The following is a 13,469-nucleotide window of genomic DNA, read 5'->3' as shown; positions in this document are numbered from 1 at the left end:
CGGTCAAATATGTGAGTAAGCTTCACACCGATGACCCTGAATCTCTGGGCAGCAGGAATTGTGTGCCGGCACACCCCAGGGGATGCCTGGCCGTGAGGCGGGTGCATGGCAGCTCTGGCTCTAGCAGGCAGACGGCGATGCCCAGCCGCTGCAGCAGCCTCTCCGGCTGAGCAAGCTCTGTGCTGCTGTGGCTGCGGGGCAGAGCCCTGGGCAGCATGTGAGGAGCCTGTGCCAGTGTGGACCACGCGCCCAGGGAGCCGGGTCACCTCTTCCAGGCCTGGTCATACAGCAAATGCCTGAAGCTTCCTTGTCACCGCTCATCTCTGCTGTGAGATGCCACAGACCTGGCTGCTGGCCACGGGGGGAGTCTCATGGTGCTCAAGGAAGGGCAGAATTTTAGTGTTGCAGGGTGAGAAGGAAGCTCAAAAAGTCTCCTGGTCCTTCCCCTGCTCCAGTGTGAGACAGTGCAATCACCCTGCTCAGATGAGGTGTCTGTCTGCTCCTTAAAGGCTTCCAGTGCCGCAGGCTCCATGCCTTACTGGGGTACAAGGCACTTCCCCAAAACCACCAGCAGCTTCTTCTATTCCTCTCAAGACCCTTTTCCAGTCTGCTGGCCAGAAGGCTCCAGGAGCTATCCTCCCCATTAACCATCCCCAGCAGCCAGGACAGGTGAGAGCTTGGGTGCAGCCTCCTGTCCCCTGGAGTAGCATCGGCTGTGATACCCTGGGACAATGCCAAGCCTTTGGGACACTCGTGTTTCCTCTGGGAAAGACCAGGCACTGAGGGAAGATGCTGTGATGCTGCAGAGGCCGTTCCAGCAGCTGTGTTGGGGCTGTTGAGCTTTTTGGGTTGCTGGGGGCCTTAGAGAAATCCGGACCACACATGGATGGATCATCTGCTGGTGTCTGATGTGTGTTTGTGTCCTGACTTGGAGACACAGTGACCTACATGTCTAGGTGTAAGTGTGCTGCTAAGGATGGGGGTCCAGGGCGCAGCTCCAGCCCTGAACCCAGCTCCTCCAACGTTATCTCACTCTTCAGCTTTTATTTGAGTTATTCCACCCAGCTGTCTCCAGGACAAAGCCTGGTTTCATGCTCTGAACACCCCACCCTACCGCTGCCCTCCAATTATTTCTGACATTTGAGCCACACCAAAAAAAACCTCTGAGAATAATAATTAAGTCGTAGGCCACCACGTGGGTCTGAAGAGCGTGATCCGTAGATGCAGCCTGGTCTGATGAGGGATGCAGGGTGGCTGGGAGCCCATCCATGCTCCTGCCCTGGCACCAGGGATTCGTCTCTGTCCTTCTCGCGTTAGCTGTGATGGCACTGCCAACGTCGCTGCGCAGGGAAGACCCTTGGGACATCCATGGGGTGGGTGGGAGCCTCCCTGGCCAACACTTCAGTGTCCTGGCCATTGGGATAGGGCTCTCTGTACTGCTTAAAGCCGAAAAAGTGTCCTAGTGGCCTATTTGTCCTCTTTTCCTTCCCACAGCCAGTGTAAATGCTTTGAACGCCAGGTGCTGTGCCAAGGACGGGTAGTTTCCCTTCCCACGGAGGTCCTCTGCCTTTGGAAGCCCCTGCTGGGCTGCAGCGAGGTGCCCTGTCCTCTCCCATTCAGGCGTCCATGAGGCAAGGAAATTTCCAGGACACAAGGCCTCCAGTAGAATATGCAGTAGAGCTGTCTAGAAAATTTGTGTTAAAACCCATTTCTGCAAAGAAGACTGAATTTTACTGTATTTTGTCATATCAACTTAAACAGGAGATTAAAAATCATTTAGAGCAGCTGCTACTTAATAACTACTGAAACATCCTTTCTGGTTTTCTAGATCAAACATTTATACCAAATGTCAGACTGTTTTTATTACAAGAGGAAGACAAGGCACTTTGATCTACAGAAGCAAGGTAATTTTATTTTTTTTTCCCAGTCATTCCTAACCAGTAGAGCAGTCCTTAATGATTTAATTTAATGAAATTATATGTGTATTTCAACCCCAGCAGTTACTTTGTCTTTCAAGAAAAAAGAAATTGCTTTCTGGTGTCACAGAAGCAGTGAACCCACCCTGCTGCCTTGGCCCCTTCACACCGCAGATTGTCAGCCTTGAGTTTTGCAGAAATGGCACATGAACACGGTAGCCCCCAGTTGCCAGACTACTGATTCCTACCCTTTCGCAGCGATGTTCGCACCCCCCCAGATGTTTTCAGTGGCTGGGTAGTTGAAAATGACTGTATTTGGCCAGTTCGGTTGCATGTGCTCATCCCTAGGCTGTGCACCGAAACTCTGAAGTCCATGAAGTTGCTGGACAACTTACTTAAAAACCCCTTTTCCCCCATCAGGGAGGAGAGCTGGGCCGGAGCATCCCCGCGGCGAGGCTGGAGGAGATGGTGCCTCCAGCCCAGCAGCTCACCCCCACTAGGGAAGACCAGGTCATTCTCCAAGGTGCGTGGCGAAAGTACAAGTGGCACTGTGCAGAAGCTGTAGCAGGGACAATTCCAACGGTCCGTAAAGAAAAATCTTTTTCCCATGAGATGTGCAGCCCTGGGATGGGATCTTTTTTTGAGGGTATTCAAAACTCCACTGGGCAAGGACTGGAGCGAGCTGAGCTGGCTTTGCAGCGAGCTCTGCTTTGAACGTGGTGTTGGACTCGGGACCACTCCAAGTCCCTTCCAACCCAAACCTTTCTGTGACTTTCACCTAGTGAAGGGCAGTGACACATACACACACATGGCAGTTTATTGCATCCTACAGAAGACCTGGAAAAGGGAGATGGCTCTTGACAGTGGTGTATCTTGCTGGGCTTCGGCAGCCTAGAAGATGGTAGGAGGAGCTGGCGCACAAACCGCAGCCTGCTTTCGCTGCACCAAGACACGTCGTGTGTAGGACATTCCTGCACAGATGACTTGGCTAGTCGTCTCCATTGTAAAACAGGGATGGGTGTGTGCTGTCCTCCAGCAGTGTGGCAGGAGGTGAGGGACACACTCTGCAGGACGAGCCTCCTGTTGTTCTCCTTGATTTCGTGTCGTGGTCAAGACATGGGACCCCAGCTGAGGGCCAAATGCCGTTTCTGTCCCCAGCTCCACTTGGGACTTGCTAGTTAGTGTCGCCAAGTCCCTCTGTGGTGCCTGGGGCTGCCGGGATGCGGAGCAGGAGCCCAGCCAACTCGCCGGGAGGCGGAATAAATTGCCTCCTTAAACCAAGGCCGAGGGGAGGTGCGCACCTCCTCTGCCCCGAGCGCTGGGAGCTGGGTGTCGGAGCTGGGTCAGGCTGTCCTGGCAGTGGGGTAGCTGTGCTGGCTCCCTGCCACACGGTGCCACAGGGAGAGGGGCAGGAGCGCAATGCCGTGCTTCCCAGAGCAGCCCAGCTTCCCTCCTGTAGGTACAGGTAGGACTGCAAAAATGTAGCCTGGTGCTTTGGCATATTCCCAGTGGAGAGGGGGGGTTTGCAAGAAGAGCCCTGGCAAAAGGGACTCGGAGGCCAAGCGAGGGCCAGCGCTGGGTGTGCAGGTACGACCTGGGTGGCTGAATATTCCCTTGAAGCTCCTGGCCTCATCTCTAGCACTGTTACCTGAAGGTGGTTCTTGTGCCTGGCTGTAAATTAGCTTTGAAAATCTGTTTTTCCCTGGTAAGGTGGACATGGGAATGCTTGTCCATCTTGAGACCCCAACTCGGGATGGAGTCTTCCTGGAAAGCAGATGTGGGTGAACAAGGCAACCCCTGCTTGACATGCTGATTAACATCACCAGTATTAGATTTCACTATTAAAATTAACAATATCCTATAGAAAGTTAGTAGCATGACTCGCACCTCCATCGATTGGTTCATACTTTTTTTTTTTTGGTTTAACCAGGTTTCATAATTTATTTAGAAAAGAGAATGAGGTTATTTGGTCCATCCTTGATTATGGGGATTATTATGTCATCAAAGTCCCCCTCTGCACCCTGCAGTGGATGCCAGGTGAGCAAATAAGATGCTGCGAAGACTGCCTCTGCCCCATGCTTGGTGTCCATGTGCCCTCTTCGTCCCCCCACCCCACTTCATCTCCTTGTGCTTGACCCTGACACTGCAGGGCCTCTGACCCCTTGGGATGGGGTGGGCTGGAGGATGAGTCTCCATGGGTCAGCCCTGCTCCACGTGTCTCCCACCCAGTGAGTGTCCCCAGCATGGAGCAGAGATGTGCTACTGCAGCCCGTGGCATCCCAGAGCCTTCCCTGATGGGAGCCTGGTGCCACTCACTTGGAGTAACTTGGGAGTCTGTGTCCTCTTCTCAATCATCTTCTCTTCTCCTCCTTGGCCAGCGCTCCACGTAGCAGCTGAGGCTTCTCCAAGGATTACCACAGCCCTGCATGTAGTTAGACAAGGGTGTCCATCAGTACGGCCTGGTGCAGCTCACACCAGGGAGGAGTTGGTGCTGTGCAGGCATCAGAGCCTTCCCAAACGCCAGACAGCAAGGAGGATGGGGAGACAAGATCCTCCAGCATCTGCTTTTCCAAAGGAGGGGATGAGCATGGCATCTATGTGACTGACGAAGGACATCGTCACCCACCACAGATCCAAGTGGTGATGGTGCCAGATACCGATGGGATTAAGACTGCAGGACACTGCTGGCCCCATGCATGCAGTGTTTTAATCTGGAGAGGACTCACCCATGGTGGCAGCTGCAGACAAACCCTCCTGGAGTTCGGGTAGGTGAGAGGCCAGGCCTGGAGGCCAGGTAGTGGGGTGGCACCACCACAAGCTGGTGATCCCAGTGCTTGGGCTGCCCTGGTCCTCCCCGTGAGCAGAGACCCACGCCAATGTCAAACAGTACCTTTGTGCTTAAGCTAGGGTGAAACTGATCCAGGGTGTGGAGAGAAATAAAATCCTGTCCCAAATGTCCCCAAAATGTCCCAAAGCCCCCGCACCGCAGCGGTGCCCTGGAGAGAAGGGAAAAGGCTCCACCAGTGCCAGGAGCATCTGCACCCCTCAGCAGAGACGTGGTGGTGGAGCGATGGTGCTGCCAGGCGCAGTGGGGGCACGCAGCCATGCGTAAGCAGGGGAAGCAGCCCGTGCCTGCCATACTGTTGTTCACGGGCCATGTGGCACTCACAGCCTTCCTCCGCTCCCAGACGCACCCCGTGTTCCCCGTCTGTCCCAGGGGACTACGGCATGATCGCCTCCCACTCCCCGCTCCCCTCCCCAGAGGCTGCTTTAACGAGTCAGGTCACACTACGGTGTGTTGCTAAATCATTACATAAACTGATCCACGAGGTTTCCTCCCCCACCAGCTGTGTGGGGATTTCACAACATCGTGGAATCGAGGGCATCCTCGTGCCAGTTGCACGCTTGCTCCCTTTCTAAATTTTGTCCTGTCACCTCTGTACCTTTCACAGTGGGAACAAACTCTCCCTTCCCTGCAGCATTCCTGAGCTGGTCCAGAATGTGACGGGGTGGGGAGGTGAGGACTCCAGGTACCATCCTGGTTGAGGTGTCTGTCCACCTACTCTTCACCCAAGTCCCAGCTGTGGGAGACCATTCACACCTTCTTAGTTGTAGTCACCCCCCTGGTCTGTATCTTGACTTACGGTGGGCACGGGCTCAAGTCCTTTCCTTGATGTTTTGTGCAGTTGCATTCCCATGCTCCTGAGCCTGGCAGCATCACCTCTGGAGATGGTGCCTCACATCCCTGCCCTCCCTCCAACCACTCCTGGAAGCAGCAGATGCACCTGGCAGGACCTGACTTGACTGCATTTACAAGGCACCACCCAGGTAATGCTCCTGCACCCCATAGGGCCTCTGAAACACATTTAGGTTATCTCTGGGCTTTTTCATGGGGTTTGGGGCTTTTCTCCCCCATCTGAGTGTGGTTATTCCAACCCCAGCCACCCTCAGGCACTGTCTCCATTGATAGCCAGCTCCCACTGGACTTCCAGACATGGGATGGCATGCAGAGGGGGGACTTTTCAACCTATTAAACATCTAGAAGCAAGAGAGGCACTGGCCAGGTCCTTGGGTGGTCCTCAAGACCTACAGAAATGAAGCAGGCAGATGAAGCTAGGGAGCAGGTGTCTACCACGGAGGCTTGTCAGGTCTTCTGGGCATGGTCATGCAGGATTCACTGTCCCCTGGCAGCCCGTGGTGGGAACACAGCCTTGCTGAGGGGCTGGCACGTCCTCACAGGCAGCCTCGAGTGTGCATGGCTGGATGTGGTGGGCAGTAGCGTGACACAGACATGTAGACCAACATGCTTATCTCAGCGGCATTGCCCGCTGTCAAGGGAAGCCTCTTGCAGCAGCCCCAGGTAACTGGTCCCCGAGAACAGGCTGCGCCACCGCCAGAGGTAAGTGCCATGAGCATAAGGAGTCCCTCTCCTGGTTCCAACTGGGACAGAGTCAATTTTCTTCTTAGTAGCTGGTGAGGTGCTGTGTTTTGGATGTGGTGTGAGAGCCATGTTGATGGCCCTCACTGCAGCCACCCTCCCCTGCAGGTGTAACAGCCCGGCACTGAGTGTACTGGCACCAGGGAGGTCCCTGGGAGAGGACGAGCCCCAGCGGTAGGATAGATCCCCAGCTGGGATCTCCGTGCAGCTCGCTGGGACTCGGTCTGCAAAGGAGTTCGTTATCCCAGGCTCACTCAAACACAGTTGCAAGCATTGCCCTGGGGCTGCTGGGCTGTAGCGAGGAGGGGCTTTGCCAGCGGGGTCCCACTTGGTAAGCCTTGGTGGGAAGCATCTCCCCCACAGTGTGCCTCACCCAGAGAGATGGGGGAAGAGAGCAACAGGCTGAGCTCACCCTGACCTGGACACTGAGCTGGCAGAGGGTACTGGGTAGGGATGGGAGGAGATCAGCAACTCCTGGACAGGTTTTGTAGAGGCTCCTCAAGTGAGATGGGGACACAAGGAGATGAAAACTGGGTGGACTGGCCAACTTGATGGCTTTTTCCTGGAGGAGAAGCAGAGCTCCTTCCTTCTCCATCACCATCCTCTCCTCCCAGGGCACCTCCCTTCCCTGGCAGCTGCATGACCACTGCTGGTGCTTATTTCCAGAGTGACCTGCTGACCAAGGCATGTCCCTTTTTAGCCGCTGACAGGCCTGCATAGCCCTCTGAACTGTAAGAAGTTCAAAGTTGTGATGTAGTTGCTCATCAAAGGTGGGACCTGGGATGTGACTGGTTGGCAGGGATGTCCGAGCGCGGGGAGGGGCAGAAGGGACAGCCTGCACCCTCAGCCTTGATAGCACTGAGTCTGGACCTGCTGACGGGCACCTGCAGGTTCCTGCACAGAGCATTAAGAGTGATCTCCAGGCCACACAAGTCCTGCCCTGCTTGGTGTCCCCTGTGTGCATTACATGTGCTATCTGCCACAAACAGGGGCAGCAAAAGCAGGGAGCCAGGAACGTGACCCCACAAGGTCCAGCTGACACGGGCAAGGGCTTGGCTTGCTCTCCAGCCCCAGGATGGTCAGGAGTGGAGCACAGGACACACAAGGAGAGGCTGGGAGAGATGGTTGGTTCAGGTTGAAGGGACAGTTTGGAGAGATCTTACAACTCTCTGCAGCTAATTAACTGGAGGATGCAAAGAATACGGACCCAGATTTTCTGAGGCACATGGGGACAGGAGGAGATTGACTGGAACCATCTGGGACATGGGAAATTCCTCTTAGATAATGGGGGGAAAAATCACCATGAGGATAGTCAAGTACTGGGAGAGAGGCCAGAGAGGCTGTGGGATCTTCATCAAACTTTAACTGGACAAGGCCTGGAGCAACTGGGTCCTGACCCAGCTCAGCAAAGCTGGCCCTGCTTTGGGCAGAGGGTCCGTCCCTTCCTGCCTCAGTGATCCCATGTTTCTGTTAGGGCAGACCTTAACGATGGGTTAACTTTGTTCCCAGGTACTTTATCTCCATTATGCAAGGCTTTCATCTTGCTTAGCGTAGCCTTGCAGCTGCTCTCCCTGAACTGTCCTTCCTTTTCAGCGATTTCCTGGTTTCCTCACTTAAGCTCCCATCCATCATGGTGGGCGATTTCTAGGGCTTGGTGAAGCCCACCTGCTTTGCCAAGGGGCAGCCCATGAGCTGGTCAGTGCTGTCACCTTTTCTTCCTCCCACAGCACCACCGCAAAAACATCTCAGTGCCACATGTGCAGGGAGTGCAGGGAAGGTTTCGCTCCAGAACAACCTGCCCACATGTCTCAGCAGGCTTCTGCATGGCTTTCCTCAACTTGGCAGTTCCATGCTTGCTTTCAGCTGGGTCCTGGTTACCCTCTTGGATCTGGGCTCTCCATCTGCCCTGTTCCTGTGGCGCTTTCTGGTCCCACAGGAGGAGAGCCTTTCGTGAGAGGCAGAGCGAAACTAAGGTTTTGCAAATCTGAAGAGCAGGTTTCCTCCTGGAGAAACCTTGCCAGGTGCTGGGAAATCTCAGCTGTGCCAGGGTGAGGCTGAGTCATCGCTCAGAAAATGGCATTATCCTGGGAAATACAAGAAATTCCCAACACCTTTATGTCTGTCCCTCCTGGTGACCACCCGCCCTGAGGAAGAAGCAACCCTAGTTGCTAAGAAGAACCAAACACACACAGCAGGACTGCAGTTTTGGGGGCCAACTACTATTTTCCTCTCGCAGATTTTATAGCCACCCGTAGACACTTTCAGCTGGGGAGCGCCTGACAAGTTTGAACAGCAAATCCTGCACGGCTCTGGGAGCAGTGTTGGGCCAGAGAGCCCTTTGATTGCGATCAGCGAGTTGGCAGGATTCCCAGGAACTCATACAAAAATGCTTTGAAGAGGCCAGATGCACAAGGCGTGTCCCGGTGTGGGGTGCGGAGCGGTGAGTCACGGCATCGCCATGCGATGCTCGGTGTGCACACATGCAGCTGTCGGACCGCAGCGAAGGCCCCCGTCTCCCTCAAATCACCGATTGCCTATTTTTTTGGGTTTGGTTTTTTTTTTTAGCCTCCCATCTTTGGCCGATTGCCCCCGGAATTGGGCACAGGTTTTGTTCCCCTTTCAGCCTTGCCCCGCTGCTGCCTGTGAGCTCCAGACAGAAAGGCAGACAGGGAGTTTGCTCCAGGCGCTGGTAGGTGCAAGCCGTGCTGCTGCGCCGGTGCTGCACTGGGCTTGCTGGGGATGACACTCACCATGCCCTGCTAGGTAAGCATCCCCAGCCCGTGATTCAGGGCAGAAACAGCAGTTTGCATAGAAGTGCAACAAACTCCTTTGTTTAAATACCTTTTGCTCTCTTAGATATGGGGCTGGAGTCTCTTGTAGGAACCTGGGAGATTCCCTGCCTTGGGCTAGCTCGTGCAAACTCGCCCGAAGAAACTCTTGTTTCTTGAAAGCCTCTGTAAGCTCCCTGTCCCCAGCTCCACAGCCCAGCTCAGCATTTTGGGCAAGTTGTGAAAGAGGGCAGATGCCAGAGCCAAATGACGGGATGTGATAAACACTTGGCTCTCCCGTGCGGGGACAGGGTGAGGGCTGTTCCTTGCCGGCGGGGAAATGACATTACAGGTTTGCAAGAGCTGGGCACTTTGTTGTGCAGAAGCCATCTGACGCTGACAGCCTGTCATTGATTTGCGAAAACATCGTTTGGCATCGATAACAAGCTTTCAGGAGAAACAAGTAGGACAGAGGAAAAAAACACCCAGGTATTGCTTTGCTGTTCCTTACCTGGACTGGGAGCACACAGACTTATCCCTGCTCCGTGAAATGCACAGGAGCAGCAGAATATCCTGCTCCATCTCACTGGGCATCAGCCACCCCTCATCCTGGCTGGCCTTGCCTGGGCATGGTCTGAATGTCCAGGCTGGTCGGGTGATGGAGCGGAGCGAAGCTGCTGCATCCCTTGGGTGAAGGGTCAGGAGATGTGGGGAGAGGGTCCCACAGGGGATTACCCTTTAGTTGCTCTAGTCCTGTCTCATCAACAAAGCTTGGGTTTCTGCTGTGGTGTTTCACTGAAGGAGCATCCTGGAGCATCAGAAGAGGAAGATGCACTACATCCATCTTCCCCGAGAGCACACCCTGTGCTTCCTGATACTGCTCTTGCACCTAGGAAATAGGAAATATGGCACCTGTGTGCTCACAACCCACCAGCAAAACACAAAATCTGATGCATGGGAAAAATAAAGTGCTTTCCCACTGCTTCCAAGGAGGGACCAAGCACCTGTGAGCTGAAAGCGCCAGGCCTGTGGGCAGCCAGACCCTGGGCACTGATGATTCCCACCAGTGAGAAACTCCACAAGTGCCCTCTACAACAGCACCCTCCATCCAGCAGCGCAGAGGAGCCTGCTCCTCCTGGCCCTTCTCCGGGCTGTGTGCTGGTGCGAGCACCCGGGACCTGGTCCTGGGGGGGCCAGGAAGCCTCTGTCCTGACGCCCTCACCTTGGCCTCCCTCCTGGTGGGATTTGTGCCTCTTCTCCTGTACCAGCCTCCTGTGGCTTGGCAGGAGCTTTGTCAGCGCTTGCTGTGACCTGAAACTGGTCACACCAGCGCTGAGGTGTTTGGTTCTCTGCAGACGAGTTGCTGCAGTGTGGCTTGGCAGAGAGAAAAATTCTCTGCTCATAACCTGGCATGTCATTTCTTGTACAGCCACTTTATCTTCTATTCTGCTTGTAAAAAGTCTTATTTTCCTCTGTGCTACCCCAGGTTACTTGCAAAGATCACCCCAGCTCTTTACCTGGCAGCTGCCCTGATTTCTGCATAGGGCTGTCCCTGCAAAAAGTGAGACCCCTTTAGGAAGAGGTCTCACCCCCATGGACACAGATCACCCTACAGTCAGCAGGATCCTCCATGACCCCCACTTCAAGTGCTCTGCGGGTGACCTTGCAGTCCTGGGCTCAGCGGGGTGGATTTGCAACCTGTGCAGGCAGGGGAAGCTTTTTGCAAATGGGGAGCTGGACACATTGTGCAGGGGGCATCTTGGTGGGATGGAGGCTGGACCCCCTGGCAGGAACGGGTCTGCAGGCAGCATTGCTCCTCTGACCAGGGCATGTGCAATGCTGCCTCCTAATAGCAGGGGCATCCCCAAGCTTTTGGCACCCAGACACCACTTTGATCCAGTTTGGACTAAGGGGAATAATAAAATAGAAGGTGAGCAGGCTGTGTGGGAGATACTCCAGCCCTCCGGCTGCCAAAGAGCACCGTTTCCTACCCAGACCCACAAAGCCTTGCCCATGAGCCCTTCGTGGTGAAGGGGACGGTGATGGCCACCTCCAGTCCTCACACCTCCCAGCCTTGCCTGCTCCCCGCTGGCACCCGCCCGCCCCGTCGACCCTTCCCTTTGGGCACAGGCTGGGGGAGGCAGGTTTGGGCTGAGGGCAGCGGGGAGCCGTGTGCCCTGCAGCGGCAGCGTGGGGGCTGCAAGCGAGCCGCGGCGGGGAGCGTGTGGGTGTGTGCAGGCAGGGCTGTATATCCAGTCTGGCAGAGGGTGTGCCTGCTCACACGCTGGGGAGCCGAGCCGGGAGCAAGAGCCCTGAGACACCCTCAGCCGGGGGACGTATGGCAAGGAGGGGTTTGGGAGATTAACCCCAGCACGAGACGCTTTTGCTGTCACCTTGTGTTGTGCACGGTCAGGTGAAGTGCAGCCCCCTCTCCCCCCAGCCCCACGGTCTGCTTGCAGCCATGCTTCACTCTCCACTGAAAACAGCGTTGGCGTATGAGTGTTTCCAAGACCAGGCCAGCTCCACTCTGGCTCTGCCCTCGGACCACAAGCTGAAAACTAAGGGCACGGGAAAACAGCGGGTCCAAGAGCAAGTGATGATGACGGTGAAGCGGCAGAAGCAAAAGTCATCCGTGTCATCGAGTGTGGGCCACTCCAACCGAGGTAAAATCCCACTGCGCTCTGGACAGCGAGGGGGTCCTGTCTGGGGACAGAGCAGATGCTGTGGGGTGCTTCTGTGGGGTTTTGTTTGTGAGGCACAGACCGGTTTGCGCCTCTCATGGGCTACCCCAGGCAGGGGGTGCTGATATTGCACTGGATGGAAGCATTAGGACTGCACGGGAGCTGGATGCATGGGCTCCCTCCTGGCCAGAGCTGGGCTCCTGGGAGCGCTGCGCTGCTCCGCATCCCTGAGGTGCTCGGGCATTTCAGTGTGGTGCCATTAACCACTTGTTCCTTGGCTCTAAAGCTGGAGTAGCTGCCTCATGTTTGCAAATCCTTCCTCTGTCAGTGCCCCCATGGTTGGAATCCTCCACCAGACCAGTCCCTGTGGATGGCCAAGGCCAACAGCTCTGCTGTCCCACCGCTCCGTGGGGAGCTGGCACCCAGTGTGCGGCAGGCGGAGGGCAGGCTCTGCCCGCGTGCGGGACACAGGCCCAAGCTCGAGAATTGCCTCTGAAGCTCCCAACGTGTCTCCCATTTGTAGGCTGAGAAGTGTGGGAGCCTCCGGGACACCCCAGCTGAGCTGTAGGAAGGAGATGGCTTAGGAGGAGAGGTGTCCTTTCCTACGTGCTGCCTTGCCTTGGCTCGGTGGGGATGCTCTGCGCTGAGTCCGTGCCAGAGAAAGCAAGCAGTCAGCTGAGTCCTGGAGCCAGGTTTCCTACTGGAATACCTTCCTCTTTGGGTCAAGGCTTGGCAAATGTGGGGTTTTTTTGCCATCCTTGTATCTGGAGAAAGCTGATTTGGAGGTGAACCCCAGCTTTCCCCAGCTGGAAACTGAAAACCCAGAGGGTTGTGACAGCTGCAGTGCAAAACCTCCTGGCTCTCAAAGGTGCTTTTGTCGGCAGCTTGCAGTGAGCTCAGTGGCCTGGTTGGGTTCCCTGGGAAGAGGATAAGCCCGAGACTTTGGGGGAGAGAGGGGTGCTGGGGGTGGGACTGGACCGTTCAGCTGTGTCCTCAGCAAGCAGCATGCAGAGGGGCATTTGCTGGAAGGCTGGGAGAGCTGCGTCAGCCTCTGCCATCTCTTTCAGGGACTGTGGCTTGCCCAGCAGCTTTTCCAAGCTGGTTCATGAGGCTGAATCCAGCGCTGGTGAGGTGTCATGGTCGAGACACTTGTTTTGGGCTGGTTTACCAGGAAAAGATGGGTGGCACTAGGCTGTGGGTGAGGGTGGAGGTGGTGCGCCCATAGAAGCCATCCTGGCTGTATGTGTGGCGTTACTGCAATGGAGGGAATAGAGCAGCTCCATGGTGGGCAGCGTGTGTGCAGTGACCCATGATGAGCACCACCAGGAACAAATCTCTGCTTTTTCTTTTTGTGTGTGTTTGTGGACATAGACTCCAAGGGGCAAGTGGGGGACAGGGCAAGGAGAGCTTTCTTTTGTCACCAAAATGGAAGATGCACATCTCATCCTACCTCGGGAGGGCTCATTGCTTAAGGTGTTATGGTGCCAGAGCTGACAAAATAAAATACAAACCAGGATGAGACGAGAGGCTCTGGATGGGGGCTGGGGCTCTGCCAGCCTCCTCTCCCAGCGGAGGGGAGCAGGCAGAGAGATGTCTCCCACTGCTGCCCATCGGCAGGAAGGAAGGGAGGCAGAGGGGGATTATTCTGCTTGGAGAGGAGCCCAGG

The 13,469-nt window shown here is 55.5% G+C and overlaps 1 protein-coding gene across 1 annotated transcript in view; it reads left to right on the top strand.

Moving 5' to 3' along the window:
• Positions 1-11,583: 11,583 nt before the first annotated feature.
• The window catches only part of PKP1 (plakophilin 1), a 42,132-nt gene continuing 40,246 nt past the window's right edge, over positions 11,584-13,469 (top strand). Inside the window, exon 1 of the mRNA XM_005447226.2 lies at positions 11,584-11,785. Coding sequence (XP_005447283.1) covers positions 11,584-11,785 — 202 coding nt within the window. The remainder of the gene's footprint in view (positions 11,786-13,469) is intronic.

The sequence above is a fragment of the Falco cherrug genome, chromosome 16, assembly GCF_023634085.1.
Source record: "Falco cherrug isolate bFalChe1 chromosome 16, bFalChe1.pri, whole genome shotgun sequence".
Classification (NCBI taxonomy): Eukaryota; Metazoa; Chordata; class Aves; order Falconiformes; family Falconidae; genus Falco; species Falco cherrug.
Note: the sequence above shows the minus strand (reverse complement) of the source record. Positions and strands in the feature narration are given on the sequence as shown.